Source organism: Lissotriton helveticus, chromosome 11, assembly GCF_964261635.1.
Source record: "Lissotriton helveticus chromosome 11, aLisHel1.1, whole genome shotgun sequence".
Classification (NCBI taxonomy): domain Eukaryota; kingdom Metazoa; phylum Chordata; class Amphibia; order Caudata; family Salamandridae; genus Lissotriton; species Lissotriton helveticus.
Window position 1 is genome coordinate 164,525,009 of NC_136072.1, and position 19,370 is coordinate 164,544,378.

The window sequence follows — 19,370 nt, forward strand, 5'->3', positions numbered from 1 at the left end:
TTGTGTAAGGCATCCCCAAGCAGCAGGTCTAGTAGAGAGACATAACCAGACCCTCAAAACAAAATTAGCTAAAGTCTGTGCAGAAAAGGGCGTGGATTGGATGGTAGCTTTACCGGTTGCCCTCTTTTACATGCGCATGGTAGCTCATTCTAGAACCGGCCTATCCCCATATGAGGTGGTCTTTGGAAGACCACCGAATATGTGGGGTACACCAATACCTAAAAGAATAACTGATGTTGACAGTACTATGCTCACAGATTACCTGGCTTCCTTGATGTCTGCACTACTCTCTTGCCATTCGCAGGTTGCCGCTGCCTTCCCTGACAACACCCAGGTCGAGGACCATGCCATAGCCCCAGGGGACTGGGTGCTGATAAGAAATTTCGACCGGACGAGCCCTCTGGACCCCAGGTGGAAGGCACCAAAATTAGTCCTGCTGACGACGAGGACGGCCATCAAAGTCGAGGGACGAAAGGGGTGGCTGCATGCCAGTCACTGTAAAAAATACTTTGGGACTACCGGAACATTTGCTAAAAACAAAGACAGTACAGACTTTGAGCCCCCCTTTTTGGAAAAGACTCCCCAGCAAGAGTACACTTCCAAACTGAGATCTAGAAGGTCAGTCGACGTTTGATTGTCTAAGTCCACCCGGTGGTGAAGCGGTTGAACATGATGTCTGACTTGAATAAACTAGTGAACAGTAAAGAAAAAAGGACTAATATGAGAAAGAAATACTGCAAGCTATTACACAGCAGATGTATAGTGTCTCTGATTATTGTACTTTTTAATGAGCATTGTGGTAATAAGTATTGGCTGGTTCTTACATGTTCTCTATCCACCTGCTGTCTCACAGAACGCCACCATAGTACACTCACATGTTGAGCTCCCAGTACACTTAGAGAACAGAAGAAATGAATTTAAGAACAATACTTTCATCACCCTTTTACAACAGCATCAACTGGCCATAAACACATCCAACTGCTGGGTGTGCGGTCTTCTTCCTCATACAGTTGCCAAAGGCATGCCTTTCATCACTCTCCCTTTTTCTTATGAAGGCTCTTGTACCGGTTGGTGGGAAACAAACAAAGCTTCCTATATGGCCAATACGGATACAAAAGAGCAGTCTCAGCTCAGATATCACCTATACATTTTATGTTGGCGAGGTGAAAAGAACAGGGCATGTGGTACCCCACTAGAGCAGGAAGCCTATGCTGACCACGGTAACAGATCTAATAAGTTATATTATCAGTATATGGACAGGAGAAAAAGATCCGTTTCACCTGTTTTTGTGGCATCAACGAAAGCCCCTTTTTGTGTCCAAAGTAAAGGAAAGATACGTATGGGTGATAGCATCTGCAATCACACAGTCAATTTGAATGGAACAAACAATACACGGCTTATAGTCGCACAGGGCACCTACTTCATATGTGGGGATAAAGGTTATACATGGCTCCCACAGGGCTGGTCCGGCACTTGTTACATTGCTTTTCTCCTTCCCCCCACCTACACTGCCCCTGCGGACTATCATGAAATTGAGCCTCTGACTGTCTATAACAGACGGCGAAGGGGGGTCATAGATACAGAAGATACAGCAGGGCAGGAGGCGGGAGACTTCTTTGCCGGAGTCATTCCATTTTGGGGTCCCATGGTAAACAGCAGGAACATCCGCCACCTCACATGAGTGGTGCAAAACACGATAGATGCAACAGCAGGTGCCCTCTCTAATCTCACAGCCGAGGTGGTCGCGGATAGACTCATGACCCTACAAAATCGCATTGTTTTAGACATCGTTCTGGCTGACCGTGGTGGTGTATGCAGATTGATCTCCACGAGTTGTTGTGTGTTTATTCCAAATAACGCACCTACGGTATACCAAGCCATTGCCAAGCTACACAAGATGTCAAGTCAGCTAGACATGGATAAAGGAGAATGGTCCTTAAGCAGCTGGTTGTGGGGATTAGTAGCAACATGGGGATGGAAAGTGTTGACTGTAGTAGGATCAATACTGTTTATCATCTTCAGTTGTTGCCTCTGCATCCAATGCGGCCCGGCCATCTGCGGTCTGTGCGCCACTGCCTGCATTCCCCGTCCACATGTGCAGAGCAGAAAAAATGAAAAGATCATGTTGCAAGAACACATTAACGGCCTGATGAAAATAGAGGTGTATTAGAGAGGTGCGCTTGGGGACAAGGAGGGAATGAAGAAAATTACATATTTATATGTATTTGTGCCCCCAAGCGCTACCCTCTCACCATCTGCCATGTTGAATAAAAACCCCTGCATTACTTCACATTCAGAGGCCTTATTTCTCTGTCACCAGGCCCCTCCATGCCAGACCCTGAAAAAGGCACACATTACATTTCTCTGCAGCACATTAGATATTTTTTTGAGCAGTCACGGAGAAAAGGCCCAGCCCGGGGTGTCTTAACAGTGTCAAACAAGGGTCGACCTGATAAAGCTGCATTCCGGCCCGAGCAGGAGGAGAGCAGAAGCCCCTCTGCAGAGATAAGGCCCAGTTTTGCTGTCGGCTCTCAGAGATAAGTGGGGCCCATGTCAAGGGAAACCTCCAAGACAGTTACACAAGGGGTGGACAGGAAGGGCCAAACCAACTGCTAGTATGAAGCAGCAACACTTCTACAGATGAGAGCAATCTGCATGCTGCCCGAGCTAGAGATAAGACCAGACATGCTAGTCACTCTGACACCCAGGGCCCTCCCTGGCCAACAGAAAGGAAACAGCCTTCATGGAGAAGTCTGATAAAGTTACGCAAACAGGCATTGCAAGTTTTAGCTGACCTTGCTGCCCCCTCTATGCACCCACCCACCTATGACTCATTACAGTGAACGCCTACATGCTCATATCTTTTTCTTTCCTTCTGCTTTGAGGGCTCCTCCCTATGTATGCAAAGAATGTATAAATATTGTACTCTGTGAATAAAGCTCAGAACTCTCCTGAACCTGCTTGGTGAAAGGAGCTCTCCCTTAACTCGAGTTAATGCAATAAAGCCCATTGACTCTAATACCACGGACTCTGCTCCTCATTTATGCTTGACCCTTTTGATATTTATTTATTTATAGAAATTATGATAGCGTAAATAATTTATTTACGACATGCTGCTCAGTTCGATTTATGTTGTGACATCAGTAGAGGCGCATACATTGCAAGAGCTGCAGGGGAAATGTCCTACAATGGGAGGAAGATCCCACAGAGGCCTTTGTGTATGTTTTATAGGTTTTCTTGGTCTTGTGAGGATCAACATGTCCTTTGTGTTGTCTGTACGTTTACATGCAAACCTGGGTAGTGGTAATGAAAGGTTGCCAGTTTGTAAAATGGCCCAGTGTTTCCTAATATTCTTTTGTAAAGCATTGGACTCTGGTGTGAAGGTGGTAACACAAATTAGCACATTGTACTGGTCCTGCTGGCATGGTCCCAATAGAGCAGCCCTGTTGTTTTTAGCACGCTTTTGTGCAGTTCTTGTGCACTGTTTGGGGTACTAGCGAGCCTCTAGATTAGCTGCTAGTTGTTATGCTTGGATATCAAAATTGTGTGAGTTACTGCATTTGTGGCATAATCTTAAAAACTGCCTGTAGTGTAGATTGTCGTGCAAAGCTTTTGGGTGATGGCTTCCATACAAAAGCAAACTGTTGCTATCTGTGGGTTTCTTAAGAGTGGACAGGAGTATCTTAAGATCCAAAAATGGTAAACACTCTTCAGAGATGTGGCCAGTGAAATATAGGTAGGGCTTCGGCATGTTGATCCATTCCCAAAAAATCAAAATATCATCGATAAATCGACCCAAAGTGGGGAGATTTACACTGTAGGGATTGGTAAGGCACAGAATTTCCTCTTTTTCAAAGTTTGCCGTATAGAGACAGGCTACGCTTGGGGCAAAGGTGCTCCCCATAGAAGTGCCCTGGGTTTCATGGAAAAGTTTGTCACCATATTGGAACAAATTCTCAGTGTGAGCTAGTGATGTGCACTCCATGACAAAACTGATAGGGGTTTATGAAGTCCATTCTGTTGATAAAAGAGTTCTTTCAATCACCTCTTGGGTAGCTCCCTGGGGGATGTTTGTATAGAGAGCTTCGACGTCTAGAGTGACCAATGGATCTGCTTGTTGCATGCCATTGGTCAGCTCAATGAGATTCAGTACATCTCTAGTGTCCTGTAAGCAGGAAGGTGTCTTTTTTACCAGAAGTTGGAGGAGGTGATCATAGATTATCGACAGTGGTTCAAGTAATGAACCTATGCCGGACACCAGGGTTCTGCTGGGGAGTGTTGGGGGGGGGAAATGTCCCCTTATGTATTTTTGGGAGGGTATATAAATAGGGGATTTTAGTTTTTTTTTTTTTTTATCAGGCAATCTATCTCATTCTTAAAAATCCACAGTTGTGTTTCCGCTGTAGAGACCATGGAAGTGGTGCAAGTACTTAGGCGGTCAGCAGAGTCTTGACTGATCGGGGTGTAGTACTCGCTAAAATTGCCCAGCTGAGCAGCTGCAATGGGACCTGCCTAGACCTAACTAAGTCCTGCTGGTTTCTGTTGGGGTGAGTTCCTGATCCCCAAGAGGGGCTTACCCAGGTCCTGGGCCCTTGGCTGGCATAAGGTGAGCTCTTCCTGTGAAATCCTTAAATTTTGAACTTCACACGCAGGACCTTGAGAAGGTAACTTTTTCAGTGCTGCTATACTTGGTCCCTATATTTGTCCCATAGTCCAATGTGGTAGGTCTGAACATGTGTCTTTGTCCCGGTCTAGCGCAACCAGATGCCCACAGTTAGCACGTTCCGCTTCTTGGTATTATTTTTGCTTAAATATTTAAAATTGCATTTCTCTGGTTCTACTGATTGATTTTTATTGTTTTCAGTTAAATTTTATTTATAACATTTTGCACTAGGTTCCTACATTGATTTTGGATTTTTTAATTGTGCTGTATGTTCACGTATTACAGTTTGTGTGCTGCAGAAATACTTTACACTTAGCCTCTGGGTTAGGACTGACTGCCTTTGTTCAAAGGCACCAGAGGCTTAAGCACAGGTTAAAATATTGACTTTTGTGGTTTGCCCTCACCAGGATTGTGGCTGTTGCATCAGCAGGGTTTTACCCCCCCAACCAACAACCCAGTTTTGTCTCATACCAACACTAGATAGAGACTTACAAAAATGACACACTGCCAATGTCATACTGCCTGCATCAGTTTAACCTTCAACAACTTGGAAAAACACAACTTACTTCAGCAGCTACATCATCACATTGAAATAATGTTCAAAACACACAATGCAATCAATAACACAGAACATACAATATGCACCAGCACTACATTCCCACCCTACCACCAGGGTGACAAGAGTCATACCAAAGGCAAGGAGTTGCTTTGCACCACTAAACACAATACCTTTTCCTCCATTATAATATTATTAGACATTGCATCGATCAGAAACACCTCCTTACATATTGGACTGGGTTTTGGAAGGAAAGATCATACAACTGATTTGTCTCAGTGAGAAGAATACATCAACGTGGTATATGCAGAGACTAGCTCCCCTTACACGCATGGTATGGTGAAGGCGCCTACCTGATCTAGGTCTGAATTTGACACCACAGATGGGAAAGAGAGTCAGCACAAAGTTAATAACATCTATGGCTGCCATGTACCCTCCAGTGAAAATCTGAAAAAGAACAGAAAGTGGTTATGAGATGAGGTGGTTACATTCAACTCAACAGTGGCTGAAGAGGAGCAGTGGGTAAAGTCTATTGTAATAAGTAATGGATTGACTACAATTAATCCAGACAACAGTGTTGTAATATTTGGTTTTCCACATACTTGGTTTGATATATATTTTATTGATATGCAGTAACAATGCATCCGAATGCCATTTATAGACTCAAATTTCAAAGTTGAAGAGTGTCAACTGTTGAATGGAATCTTAAACAACAAAGATCTTTTTAAAATTAATGTAAAATAATTATTGGAAGGTAGAAAATGCCACTGGCAGATGCCCAGCTAGTTGCACTAAGAGGGGGGCATCTCTAATCCAACACGGATCCCACCACAAAATGGACATACATGTAAGAAAATTGATGGACCCAAGTGTAAAGGGCAAGGAAGAAGGTCCTTGCCATTAGTAGATACATAACATAGGACTTCAGCAGAGTTTATAGACACCAATGGGTGCCATGTCAATTGTAGAAGTCTCAGGAGGACGGCAAGCTCCAAATTAATCACAGAAATTGACTCCCATTGGGAGAAATAATAATTATTGTGGTTTCTATTCAATAGTCTATCTTCAGAGGCCTGCAGCTTCCCGTTCTCATTTTAAAACCATTATTTTGTGAAACAATTGATTATTTAGTGTAAGAGGTCAAATTAGAGTTCAACATCAAGATGTCAACATCAGGACCAAATTCTACGACATGCAAATAAAACTTAAGAGTAGGCCCCATGTCGGTACTAGATGAGGAAATAGCAATGGTGGTGTGGGGACAGACGCAAGAGTCTTTAAACATTTCTTTAGAACAGCCTACAAGCCCACAACGTACTTGCCTATCACAGTCGAGCAACCACACATAAGAAGTGGAAGGATGATACAAACCATTACAACAGAATACAGACCAATTAAAATGAAAGTGGAATGGTGCACCCACAAAAAAGATCAACAAATCTCCCAGTCTGCTTTCAGAACAGTTCTTCTTTTATTTAATTTCTCTTTTAAAATAAAAAGGTCCAGCAACCACGGAATACAGCCAAAACATTTCGTTCAATATAAATCGAACTTCATCAGGGCGTATTAGTATTTCTCTGCATTAGATTTCTTACACCTTGAAAAAGTATCAGTAATATTCCATATATAGTATCCTGTATCCATATCTGAGATGGCATGAGACAGATTGAGCATTACGATAGAGACCTGGGTATCGTTTGGGGGGATCAAAACCAAAAGAGGTATGCAGTTCCTATGAAGGCAAGGGGGGGGGGGAGAGAGAAGTCTGAAGAGGCGGCACGTTGTCCTTTAGGAAAGGAGGGGAAAGGGAATCCCTCCTTTCGAAAATAGGGCCCTCAGACACCCAGCCAGCTGGATGCCATGCTTCATCATAGGGCATGCTCCTCATCAGGTCGGCGCTGCAATACCCGATGGGCACTTTGGCGGAGATCTTTTATTACTTGCCGTATGGTGCTGTGGGTGTAAGGGACCTAAAAGTGTAGATGTGCTCAAATGAGGGTCAGTAGACCGTGGAGGGATAAAATAGGGAATGGAAGTCCAGACAAAATAATTTTAATGAACCTGGCTTCCAACCTGGTTAAAAATAGAGTGGCGACTTCCTGATGTAATGTGTCAGGATGTTGCGCTCAGCTTCATGTGGTCAACGTGTTTCTTGCCTGTGTGTCAGAGTGATCTTAGCCAAATTCTTCAGGACCTAAGATAGATTGTCTATCTACACTGAAGGTGATGATCTGGTTCGCTAACCTTGATATACCACACAGTGCTTGTATCAAAAGGGAGGGGAGAGGATTCAAAGTCCATTCGGTTCCCCTGGTTCAGTATTGAGTTAATCAAAAAATGGGAATGGACACTAGTGTCTACTTAACCATTGGTTAAGCTTTGACAACCCTCATAGACACCCTGGTTCATATATACATAGATATATGGTAATCTAGTTACTCGATTACTTTCATGTATCGAAAATATTTTTTAATACAGTGTCAACCTTTTCCATTAAAGAATTTTTTTCGGTGACACACTGTTTTTAATGTAAATTCCTTCTCCCTTCCCTATCATTTCTGGACACTTCTACCTGAACCAGAGGTAGCCTCGGGTGAGGCAGTCATACCGCACGTTATTTGGCAACCCTATGACTATGCCATGACACCTGGCGGGGCGGAAAAAAGATATACCGCATCAAATTGAACCAGGGTGTCTATGAGGGTTGTCAAAGCTTAACCAATGGTTAAGTAGACACTAGTGTCCATTCCCATTTTTTGATTAACTCAATACCACACAGTGCACCTAAAGATATAATACCTGTAGATGCGAAGGCCAACCTAAAAACTGTTAGTGACTGGCCCCATCAACTATCGGCAGGTCAAGACACCTGGAATTACCAGTATCGTAATGGGAACCGCAAGGATGGCGGTCGACCTACCCAAACGCTGCCGGAGCCAGGATACCAGTACCCCCTTTCCGATTGGAATCTACTTTATGAGCCTGCCAGATTTGGTGTATGGCACTGTAAATGATTGAATGATGGGAAACCATACATGGCCTACTATATTGATGAAACTGAATGCATATCTTACAATTGACTAGTACATTGAGCTTGCAAAATGCTTTGAAAATTTATTTTTGAATTTATAAATGTAGTGTGGGAATACAATTCAACACACACTAGATATGCACTGTAATGTGATGATATCATGCGATGTAATGCGATGTAATTCTGGCTATCCAGACCATTTGTTTACGTGTGCCACTGAATGACATTTTTTGTAATCATTTATAATTGCCGCAATTCTGTTGGGTGAAGTCTGTGAAAATGTAAACAGGTAAAACATGATGTTATTTTAAACACAATGAAACTATAATTGTGATCGACCCATAATCACCTGTATGTTTCTTTTATGTTTATTAAAGTTGCGTCGTGTGTGATGCTCACATGTCTTTAAAATAACTCCACCAAGTGAAATGGTCATGTGACCAAGACCCCATGTGTGGTCGAAAACCGTTATTTCTGCCAACTTGAGTAAACAAATACTTAGAAACTGCATAACGGAGTGGCTTGTGATTTTCCATCTGGGAGGTGGAATTCCTGGACATTTGAGTATTACGGTGGCGGCCGCCCTCGAACACCCACCCGTGTGGATGGGTAGATAGATAGATAGATAGATAGACAGACAAACTATTAACCTAAAGGAGGCATGAGAAGCACAGTCCTTCCAAATTCTCAGAAGTTCTGTCCTGTAATAGTAAAGGGCTTTGCAAAACTAACATAATACTATAGTGAAATAATAATAGTACATGGCATTGCAAACTACTATTCAATAGTTTGCAATGCCCTTTATGAACAATATATGCAATCCTCTAGTAACTGCGGTCTTTGTGCTCCTTATACTATACTAAACTATGCAGCTTACTATTAGATAGGACTAGCAAAGCTGGCAGGCACATTTCTTGACCTGGTGATGTCCTGAAGCACAAAACCACCAATTTAAGAACAGAAGCTGATCATCCACCTAGTAGAAAATAGGAGTGAATATGCTGTAGTGTAGTTCCTATCATCCCAATAGGCTCTGCGCATTGGAATAATACCTACAGCAGTAAAGGCCTAGACCAGACGTTAACTAGGTCTACTACTGTCGATACTAGACTTAAAGTTTTGGGTTTGCCAGCGTAGCTCAGAGTTCACTAGAAACTTTCTCGAATGTTCAAGGAGGACTTAACTTCCCTGATTAGACAAGAAGGGATTTAGTTTCTGACAACCATAGAACATGACAACTTTGCTCTCCCCTAATCAAGAGTATATCTCGAGAGTCGTGTGAACAAAAGGCAATTTATTTTACTCAGTCAGTACGTGCATTCTTAGTCTCATCAGATTGTAGAGAAAAGGAAGAGACGGGCGTGTTCAATAAAAAGGTGTTATTTATTGATCAGTCTCTTTTCTCATACAAGAGAAATGGATCGATATTATTGCAATACTTATAGTTAAGTAAAGTGCATACATTAAAAGCAATAGTATAAAATAATACTGTAAAAACATTGATATGGTTTCTAAGCCATAAGATGTTTAAAATGAATAAAATATATTACATACACATATACATTTGACTAAACGTACTCAACTGGTGTTTCTAAATACGCCTACCCCGTGTACCTGACCTAAGTCTAATGCGTGGGCGGGAATAGAAAGTTACAGTTTAAGTTAAGTTTGTTTTTGCCAAGTGAATAACTAAAGAATTCTCTGTGAGGGGTTATTCAGTTCTGTACCTGGAATCTAGGTTGAATGAGGGATGGTATCTCTCTCTCTGGTCTCGATATTCCAGGCTGCCTGCGAGGGCTACCCGGAAGCGCCGGTGCTGGATCTCTCGGCAGGAGAAATCAGCGCGTCTCGTTCTCAGCGCGTCAGGAAGGCGGGGCTGTGCCAGCGGGGTCTGCTCTGCTCTTCGCTTCGGCAAGTATGGCTGCTCCGTCTCGTCACCACGCGTGTGTTTGCATAGGGCAATATCGGTAATATTTATACCTTTAAGGTGCCGAGATTGACGTAAGGATGGACATAGATACGTCAATAAGGATGTCATACGACTTGCTCGTTAGCACATTCTTTTACTGAAGTTCTCGGTGAAATCAAAACAATGGCCGCAGGGTTTTGCCCAGGTTGTCATAGGTTTGATTTGTTATGAGAACTCCGTATGCCTTATCAGGGGCTGGAGGAATATCACTTGTCTAATTAGATCGCAAGCGTTATGACCTAATCAGATAACACGTTCCTGTGCCATAGTGTGACTGCGTCAGATAACGGTATCTGCATCATGGGGGTTTTCTGCCTCATGGGCTGACTGCTAGTTAACTTGTTGGTTTGTTTAACCAGAATAGGGTCAGGAATAGGGGGATCGATTCAGAACCTATAGGAATACATCACACCCACTCCACGCTAACTATGGTCATATTTACTAATCTATGCATAGTATAACATAGTACAACATACTATAGAGTATAGTGTATACCTTACCACCCCAAAATACATAAATGCATTTTGAAATTTTCAAATATACGGAAAAATTGCAGTCATATGTATTGTATGCACTCAAGCTGTAGAAAAATGCCAAAGTAATCGCATTTGTATACATTATTGCTATTTTGTATATGAGAATTACACATGAAATGGCTCTTAATACAGAAGAAAAGTTCGAGACCATTTCATCACAAAATATAATAACAATGAACATACCAGCGGGCAGCTAATGTCTATAAGCTATCTAAAATTTAGAAACCTTAGTTCTCTAAGAATAGTTCTTACTTTAAGCAGAAGATAGTGTCCCGAAAAATATGCAAAAATATTTTGGGGCTGCTGAAAAATTGCTGTCCGTGAACTGGAGGGAAAATTGTTCATGTGACTTTATTTTTAAAGTTGAAGGCCGAATTCAGGGAACGCCGTGTGCGAGCTTGTTCAAAAGTCTCTATTTCTGTTCTGGCGAGAACATCATATCATTTAGGCTTTCGAAAAAACTGTCAACAGCTTCCTGGGAAAGTTCCACTAACTCGGATATAGGTGTAATCATGCATTCGTGCGCATGATTGTCTCCATTGACATTCTGATTCGCATTGCTGACAGAAGGTCTTACCTGATCGATGCTGCTTTCATCTTGAACTTCACTACCCATCAATCGTAGTGGTGAAGCTTCCATGAATGCCGTCATCAGGATTGGTAGCCTTTGAGGGCAGCACAAAGCATGAACCTTGATCGGGCTCAACAATGTTTCTGCATCCATTGGCGCATCCGATTGTAGCGTCAGACAGGTGTCTAACACGCATTCTTCTCCGCATAGCAGACACCTTAATACAGGTAAAACACATCTTTGCCACATTGGTCGAAATGATAGAAACCAAGTCATGTTCAGGTCTCTAAGCCGGGAGAGTCCCAGAATTTTTGATATCCGGTCCCGGTATCCAATGGCTAGGATTGTTTCTTCCCTTGTCGCAAGAGTTTTGTCTGTGACATGGGTTGCCATAACGAAAAATAAGGACTAAGAATAGGATTCCTGCAATTAGTCCCAAGATCAGGGGAAGTCCGCCAAAAATCGAATGGACGAAATCTGGAAAAATACCCAGTATGGCTTTGAATGGTGTTAATGCCATCGAAAATACTGTCTTAAATACCTTTGAGACCCCATTGGTATCAGAAATATTTAAGATTTCGTTCAGAATTTCCGCGAAATGTATGGGGGAATTAGTTGATAACAATGAATGTATCTCTGCAGTCGTCCTTGCGACTTGTAGATCATACGTTTCTTTTGATGACGTGAGCCTTGTAGGCGTCTGAAGAAGCACTGTTTTCATTCTGCTTAAAGTATCTATTCGAATAGAAGTAATTTTCAAATTGGGCCATGCCCTTGCCTCCCTGTCTGGAAAGGAGCTGGGGAACAATGAGCGTCCACAGCACTTGACCTTCGCAGTCGTAGTTACTAGATAAGGAGTCCCGGGCATAAGACTACAACATCTGCGATCTACAATTAGAATGTAACTCCCATTATAGAGTCTTTGAAAGAATGGTTCTATTTCTGTTGCAGGTGCGCCTTGCTGGTGACATGAAAGGTTGTATGAATTCCCTTCACAGGCTCCATGCAAACTAATTCCGTTACACAGAAGTGTGCCACTTAGTGACATCGCACAATTGTTGCCACTAAGAAACACTTTGTCCTTTATTACTGACACATGCATGTGAATAGGGCAGGTTCCATGTTGTTTTAAGGTACCCCTTTCCCAATTTCTCGTACATGCCAGCCTGTATATATTTTTGGCAGTATTGAAACCTGAAGGTTGAGATTGGAATATTTATTATCCCATGTATTATCCATTCACTGACAGGTCGTTCTGACATTGTCACTGGTAATCTTTCGAGTTTTTCAATGCTCAAGATTGTATAATCAGCACCCTTTTGCGCCATACTGATTTGTCTATCAGTAAGGTTAAAGATTTGGAATAGTGACGTTGTGTTGATTAAACGCCAAGGCACATAGCCTGAATGTAGATTTTGTAACGTCCAGCCAAGCTGTACAATAGAGCGCAATTGTGACTGACCGTGTTGTAATAACAGTAAGTCTTGCGACAATATGTCGATTGCTGAAGACACAATGCTGTCCAAAGAAAAAATTCTGGAGGACAGAGTCATTAACCCATTGTCCACTACAGAAAGTGATTTTTCCAAATTAATACGGTCAATTTCCCGTATTCTCTCTGCTGTTTCAATTTGAGTAACCTTCCAGGCCTCATTGTATGCTGCATATACAGAGGCTGCTATGAAACGTTTTTGACACTGTTTGCGCGGTCCCATAATGAAATCACGCAAGTCAGCACCATCAGTAAGTAAAGTTAGGTGTTGTTTAATTTCTGCCAGTGTGGAAGTTTGTAGCCATTGAAGGCATAATTTGCCCACACTGTAGGTTGTTAGTATCCCTGGGTGATGTCTTTGGGGATATCTAGGGTCTGGCCTGGTCATTTTGAACCCCTGTGTTTTGTTCAGGAATCTGTCTTGACAGTTATTAGTATCTGTGGGCCAGATCAACCATTGTTTCCAATCAGGATGTGTTCTGTTTTGGTTTAATACATCATTTACGTCTATCTCTTCATCTGTAGAGCTATTGCTGAGCATTGTCGGCTTTGGAATAGACGGTTTATTTAAGTCTTTGATTTTGGCTAGGCCAAGACAGGTGGTTTGTTGAACAGTGTCATTTAAAAATATCATTTGTTCTGGGATCATGCAGGCTCTAAACAAAGATTCTATACCCTGCACTTGCCATTCTTTTGTACCCCAAACACTTTTCAATTCAACATTTTTGTCCCAATAATCAAAACCAAAAGTATTCATTTGTTCAAAAAAGGAGTCTGAATATATCAATTTTGTGTTGGTTATCATGGTCTTTGTCCCTGTCTTGTTTGACAATTTAAAATAGAATGCTTCAGCATTACTTGTGTTAAAACCTGAAAAGTATGAATATTTGTCATAGAAGGTCCTTGAGCTTCCTTTTGGAGGGGTTGCACAGTGTTCCCATTGATTATAATTTAAAACATTTCTAGGTTGTGCAGATCTATGTAAAAAATGGTTACCATAGTGGTTATAACAGTACATACTATCATAATTTGTAGAACCCTGCAAATAATCATGTTTGGTAAATTTAGCAGACATTACTAAGTCAGACATCATATTATTAATGCTTTCGAAGTCCCAATCATCAGCAAATGAGCTTGGTTTTGCAAAGTCACTCAAGGAGATCTTAATTTGGTGTGGATATTTCAGGATTTCGACCGGACCATAAATTTCATAGTCAGTGTTGTCCCAGGCTACCCCACCCGGTATCGGATTGGCTGTGAAGTTGACTGAAGAAAGTTCTCTTTTCTCGATGTGTGAAGATGTGTGTGGTTTGAGGATCAAGTTGATTTTCTGACTTGCTGTGTCCATTTTTGCATATTTTCCCTCAATGAAGCGTCCCAAAGTTAGTATCATGATGAGCCAAAGTATGAGGATAAATGCACCAAAACCCACCCAAAATTCAATCCATGGGGAAATCAGATATGTTTCTTTCAGTTGTTTTAAAAGTTCTTTAGCTTTATCTTTAAAGGTTTTTGATGATGGCTGTGTCTTTGATTCACTGAATCCTTCAGAGGAATCATCGAAGTTTATGAAGTAGCCAGATGCTGTTCTGTCAATTGTTCTAATTGCTTCAGGATTTCTGTTTCTTGCATTTTCACTTGGTACTTCATTATAGATTGGTGTGTCTCTGCTAAATGTTTTTATTTGGGTTTTCAGAGGTCTGAGTTCTATTGCATTGTTGCATAGTCCTTGTTGTTCTTCTGTAGGCGTTTCGAATGTGATGAGCCTCTTCGTTAGGACCTCTGTACTGGTAGCAAACCTTGGTGTTCTGCTACTTATTGGGAGTCCACTTGGCCTACTGTTCGTTATCGGCCACATGTTGTGGTTTTACCAGGTCGATGGATACAACTCGGTTCTCCTTTTTTCCAGCAAGTGGCGGTAGTACAACTGATCTTGACCCGTTGACAGACAAGACAGGAACTGCTTTTCTGTAAGAAGGCCCAAATTCCTTCTTTACCGCGATCTTTTCCCTGACTAGATCCCCGACTTTTGGAATCCAGACAGGTCTTGCTGGGACAGGTGGTGGTTCTTCAGTGGTTGTTGGCTGTTGTTTCAACTTTATGTTGCTCAGGTCTTTTCTTGTTTTGTTTAAGTCCTGCAAAATAGCCAAACGGTCTTTGATATCAAAGCTTTTTTCTTTCACCACTGAAGTCTGACTATCAATGTCAGAGATCAACATCCTAGTTCCAAATAATAATTCGTACGCACTGAATCCCTTCAGAGAATTTCTTGGCAAGTTATTTAGACTACGTTGGACAGTTATTAGATGTTTGACCCACCCAGCTCCCGAACCTAATACCTTTGCCGTTATAGATTGCTTTATGTCACGGTTTTTTCTTTCAACAATTCCGTTCCCCTCAGGGTGAAATGGACAAGAGTACCGCAATGCCACGCCCATGCTGACCATGGCCTCCTTATAAGCTCTAGAGCTGAAAGCAGGACCGTGGTCCGAATGCAGCATGCCAATTGCGTATGTGCCGATAAAGACTCGCAAATCTTTTATAACAGTTCTGGCGTCAGCCGTTCGCTGGGGCCACATCCATATGAATCTCGTGCATGAATCTACTGCGACCAAGATATATTTATAGTTACCGTCCCTTTGTAAGGGACCGCAGTGATCTAGATAAACACAGGCTAATGGTTTATCCGAGATTAGAAGGGGCGTTTGCGCTGGACGTCTCACCGTTGATACTTTCATTTTTTGACATATTTCACATTCTAGAACATAGTTCCTTGTTTGTCTTCTCATTTGTGGCCACCAGTATCTCTGTTTTAATAATGATACTGTGGCTGAGACGCCAGCATGGATAGAAGCAAGCCCTTCGTGTGCCGCTATTATTAGTCCTAACCTATGTTCCATGTTTGGAATTGCCCTATCCCCCACTCCAGGGATTCGAGCAAAATGAACATTGTTTGCATCAGTTATGTATGAGTATTTTACTGGAAAGCCTTTCGGGAGTGTTTCTATCGGATCCTTTTCTGAAGCGCTGACAGCTTGTAATATTTCGCTGTCTATTTTTGTTTTTGACCGGGTGATGGCAGCTACGGAAGCCGTTTGCACAGCTGCCTTCGCGGCCTCATCAGCCAATGAATTCCCTGCAACGTGAACGCCATCACGTTGATGACTCAGCGTATGTATCACGTGAGTCTTTGGTAGTTCTTTTTGTAAAAGAACTACTTGTTCCCAGAGCATTTTATGCTTGATTGTGCCACCTTTCGCATCCTTGAAACCATTCTGAAGCCAGATCTGCAAGTATTCATTGTAAGACTGAACGCAATAATACGAATCGCACACTATGAGTGTGGGGAATTCTCGATCGGTATTTTCAAGCGCCATCTTGAACGCCAGTAGTTCAGCTCGCTGAGCTGTACAATCTCCTAAAGTTTGTGTTTTAGTGATTGCTGGTTTAAATTTTCCTTCGTGCCAGCGACCTTTAACGATCGCGCACGCAGCACTGTAAGCTTGCTTACCCCCCACTGCGGGTTGTGCTGATCCGTCTGTATATATTATACAGCCGTAGTGGTCTAGAGGCAGAATTTCGGTCGGCGGAGGACATTCAAATTCATATTGGAGAAATTCTTGAGTTTTTAAGTAAGGATCAAATTCGTACGCCACGTCTGTTGCAGCAAGAGAATTAGCCCATTGTATCCATCTCGGATGGAGTGCTTTAGCATTTGGAATGCTTGCCTTTGTTACCGCCTCTAGGGCTGGTATTGGTGTCACGATTATTATTCGTTTACCTTGTGCCAGGGCTCGTTCTTTTGCTATAGCTGTCTGTGTTGCGGTAAGAATTTTTTCCGTTGGGCTGAATTTCATTTCAGCCTTAGTGTACAAGTGATTTGAATGCAATTGGTACCTTTTCTCCCTCATTAGAGGTCAGGTATGTGAATCCGCATCTCCCTGGGATGACTCGAATCACAAGATTGCGTGTGTTATCACGTGTTTCTAATTTTGTTTTAATTAGCATGTCTGTTTGTAGGGATCTCAAAATTTCTGTGTGTATTTGAGTCCAATTGGATCTTTTAAAATCTGGTTTTATCAGATCATAAAGGGGTTTGACCCTTTCTGCGTAATTTGCAATGTATGTTCTTCCGAAATTTAGGAAGCCTAGAATTGACTGTAAGTTTTTTAGTGTTCTAGGTGCTTGGATTACGGCACATTTCTCTAGGAAATTGTCAGCCAGGCTTTTGCCTTCACTTGATAATTCATATCCTAAGAACAGGACTGTCAGATGGGCGATTCTGGATTTTTTAAAGTTGAATTTGTAACCCTCTGCAGCGAACCCAAGTATTATGGTGTTCACTCTTTTCAAGTGAGTCTCCAAGTCATCATCTGTTAAGTAAATGTCATCGACATAAGATAATGCTTCATCATCATATAGTTGTAGTAATTCTGTTACTCTCGCTGAGAATACTCCCGGGCTGTTCTTGTACCCCTGGGCTAACCGACAGAATTGTTTTTGAGTGCCATTTATTGAGAATGCAGTTAAATATCTGCTCTCTGGTGCTATGTTTTGACAAAAGAATCCATTAGAGATGTCTAATGTTGTCTTGTATTTTTTGCGCACTATGTTATTCATTAGTGCAGCACTATGTGAGTTTTGCACTGCAAAAGTTTTGCAACATGTGTTAAGGTGTCGGTAATCCAAAACTAGACGATATGAATTGTCTGGTTTGGAGACCGGAAACAAAGGGTTGTTCATTTGTGAGGTGCAAGTTTCAATCACCCCCTGGTATTCTAGCTGATCTAGTATTTCATTTACCTGTTTTTTAGCTTCTTGCTTAATTGGGTACTGCCTTTGTGCAGTAGGTTGTGATTTTAACTGGATTTTGTGAGGAGGAGAGTCCTCATCCCATCCCACGTGATTTTTATATAAAGCAGGAGCTAGAGCTACTGCCCACTTTCTGGCAAGTGTGTATTTTTTATGAATTGGGATATGATTTGAGAAGGCAGGCATAATTACTTCTTCGCCATGAGGGCACTCCCTGACAAACTCTGGTGGCCAGTCTTTTTCAGCTAGAAGGATATCATAGCCCTTGGAGAGATTATCCCAAAATAGTCCCCTTATTTTCCTAGTCTTATCTCCCTCTATACGCAATGTTATTTCGTATATTTTGTGAGGTTTGCTAATTCTGGTGTCCGCAGTTTCCACTTGAAGATATTCATTCGTGTCCATTGTCTCCAGATGATTCATAAGGACTTTGCGAGCTATGCTCACTTCTGCTGCGCTGTCTAGCATTGTCTGAGCCCATTCTCCGTTTTTCAGTTGTGTCCTCAGTATTCTCGGCATTGTTAACTACCTTGATACTGGCTACCTTCTTTTTTGGAAATTGTAATTTCTTTTTTAGCTGAGCAGGTTCCTTGTCTTTGGACTTGGTGTGCTCTTCTCTTTGTTCTGATCGTCCTCTTCTTTCCGATTTCTGCGAGGAAGTCTGAAAAGATTGAGAGGGACGTGTATCAATATCTTGATATCTATCAGGCTTTTTAATATTATCCCTATTTCTAAGGTTATGTCTTTTCCCAGAGGGGTCACTCTGAGGTGACCTGTGCCTTTGGTTCGGAGATTTTTCTCTTCGCCTAGGAGACCTTCCTCGGGACTGGAATTTCTTTTCTTTAGGATTGGATTGTTTGTTTCCATCCCAGTTCTTTTTTGGTGATGTAGAATTATTATTAAAAAATATTTTTTCAGGACTTTCAATTAGTTGCGGTTTTACTGGTATTCCACCTAAACTATCTCTACCTAGTTCCTCATAGGATTTTTCTATGATTCTGGCAATTTCAGCTGGTTGGTCTGCTATATCTGTCTCTTTTAACCTCTGGCGGATCGCCACGTTTGCTGCTTCTCCTTTTATGTTGGCTAATAGTATAGCCGAGACCTGCTTGAAGTCTTTTAGTAATTTCATACCAAGAGTTAAAGCGGGTTCAGGACCATATTCATCTTGAATTTGTTTTAGCACATCTGGTATTACTGAAATGGATGGAACACCGTGCGTTTTTGTGTAGATGGAAGCAAAGACTGTACCCTAAGTGTCACAGTCCTCAATGTGTGGTGCGATTCCCATTGGAAGACAGATAGTCAGAATCCTGTGCTTTTCTAGCGGGGTGGTGTCTGGAAACACCGCCTCTATTTGGGTGATTTTCTGCGCTAGCCAGAATGGTATTTGTTCCCGTTTAGCCGGTACTTTACCTAGGCAGGACTGGATGTTCTGTGGTGTAATTTTATTTGTGTTCCCCTGGTGAGGGGTCAGCTGTGGGAGTTTAATCGCTGGCTGAATTGTTGAAGTCCGCATCACATATTGGACTAATTGTCTGTGTATTTTTATTAGTTGTAGCTGTGTTAACAGCTCTGCTGCAGACATCCCATTGATGTCTGGATGTGGTGTGTATCCGGCTAGGACCGGCCACGTTGCTCCTGGTCTACCTAAAGGACCGAGCCTGGTGATGTGATTGTTATGTTTTAGGGCGCCATCAAATAAGAGCAAATGCTCTTGAAATTTGAGTGGTACTTCCA

General features: G+C 42.1%; 1 protein-coding gene across 2 annotated transcripts in view; it reads right to left on the reverse strand.

Moving 5' to 3' along the window:
- The window catches only part of TMEM44 (transmembrane protein 44), a 193,534-nt gene that overhangs the window by 130,643 nt on the left and 43,521 nt on the right, over positions 1-19,370 (reverse strand). For both annotated transcript variants that reach the window (XM_078666270.1, XM_078666271.1), the window contains exon 3: positions 5,573-5,666. In XM_078666270.1, coding sequence (XP_078522396.1) covers positions 5,573-5,666 — 94 coding nt within the window. The remainder of the gene's footprint in view (positions 1-5,572; positions 5,667-19,370) is intronic.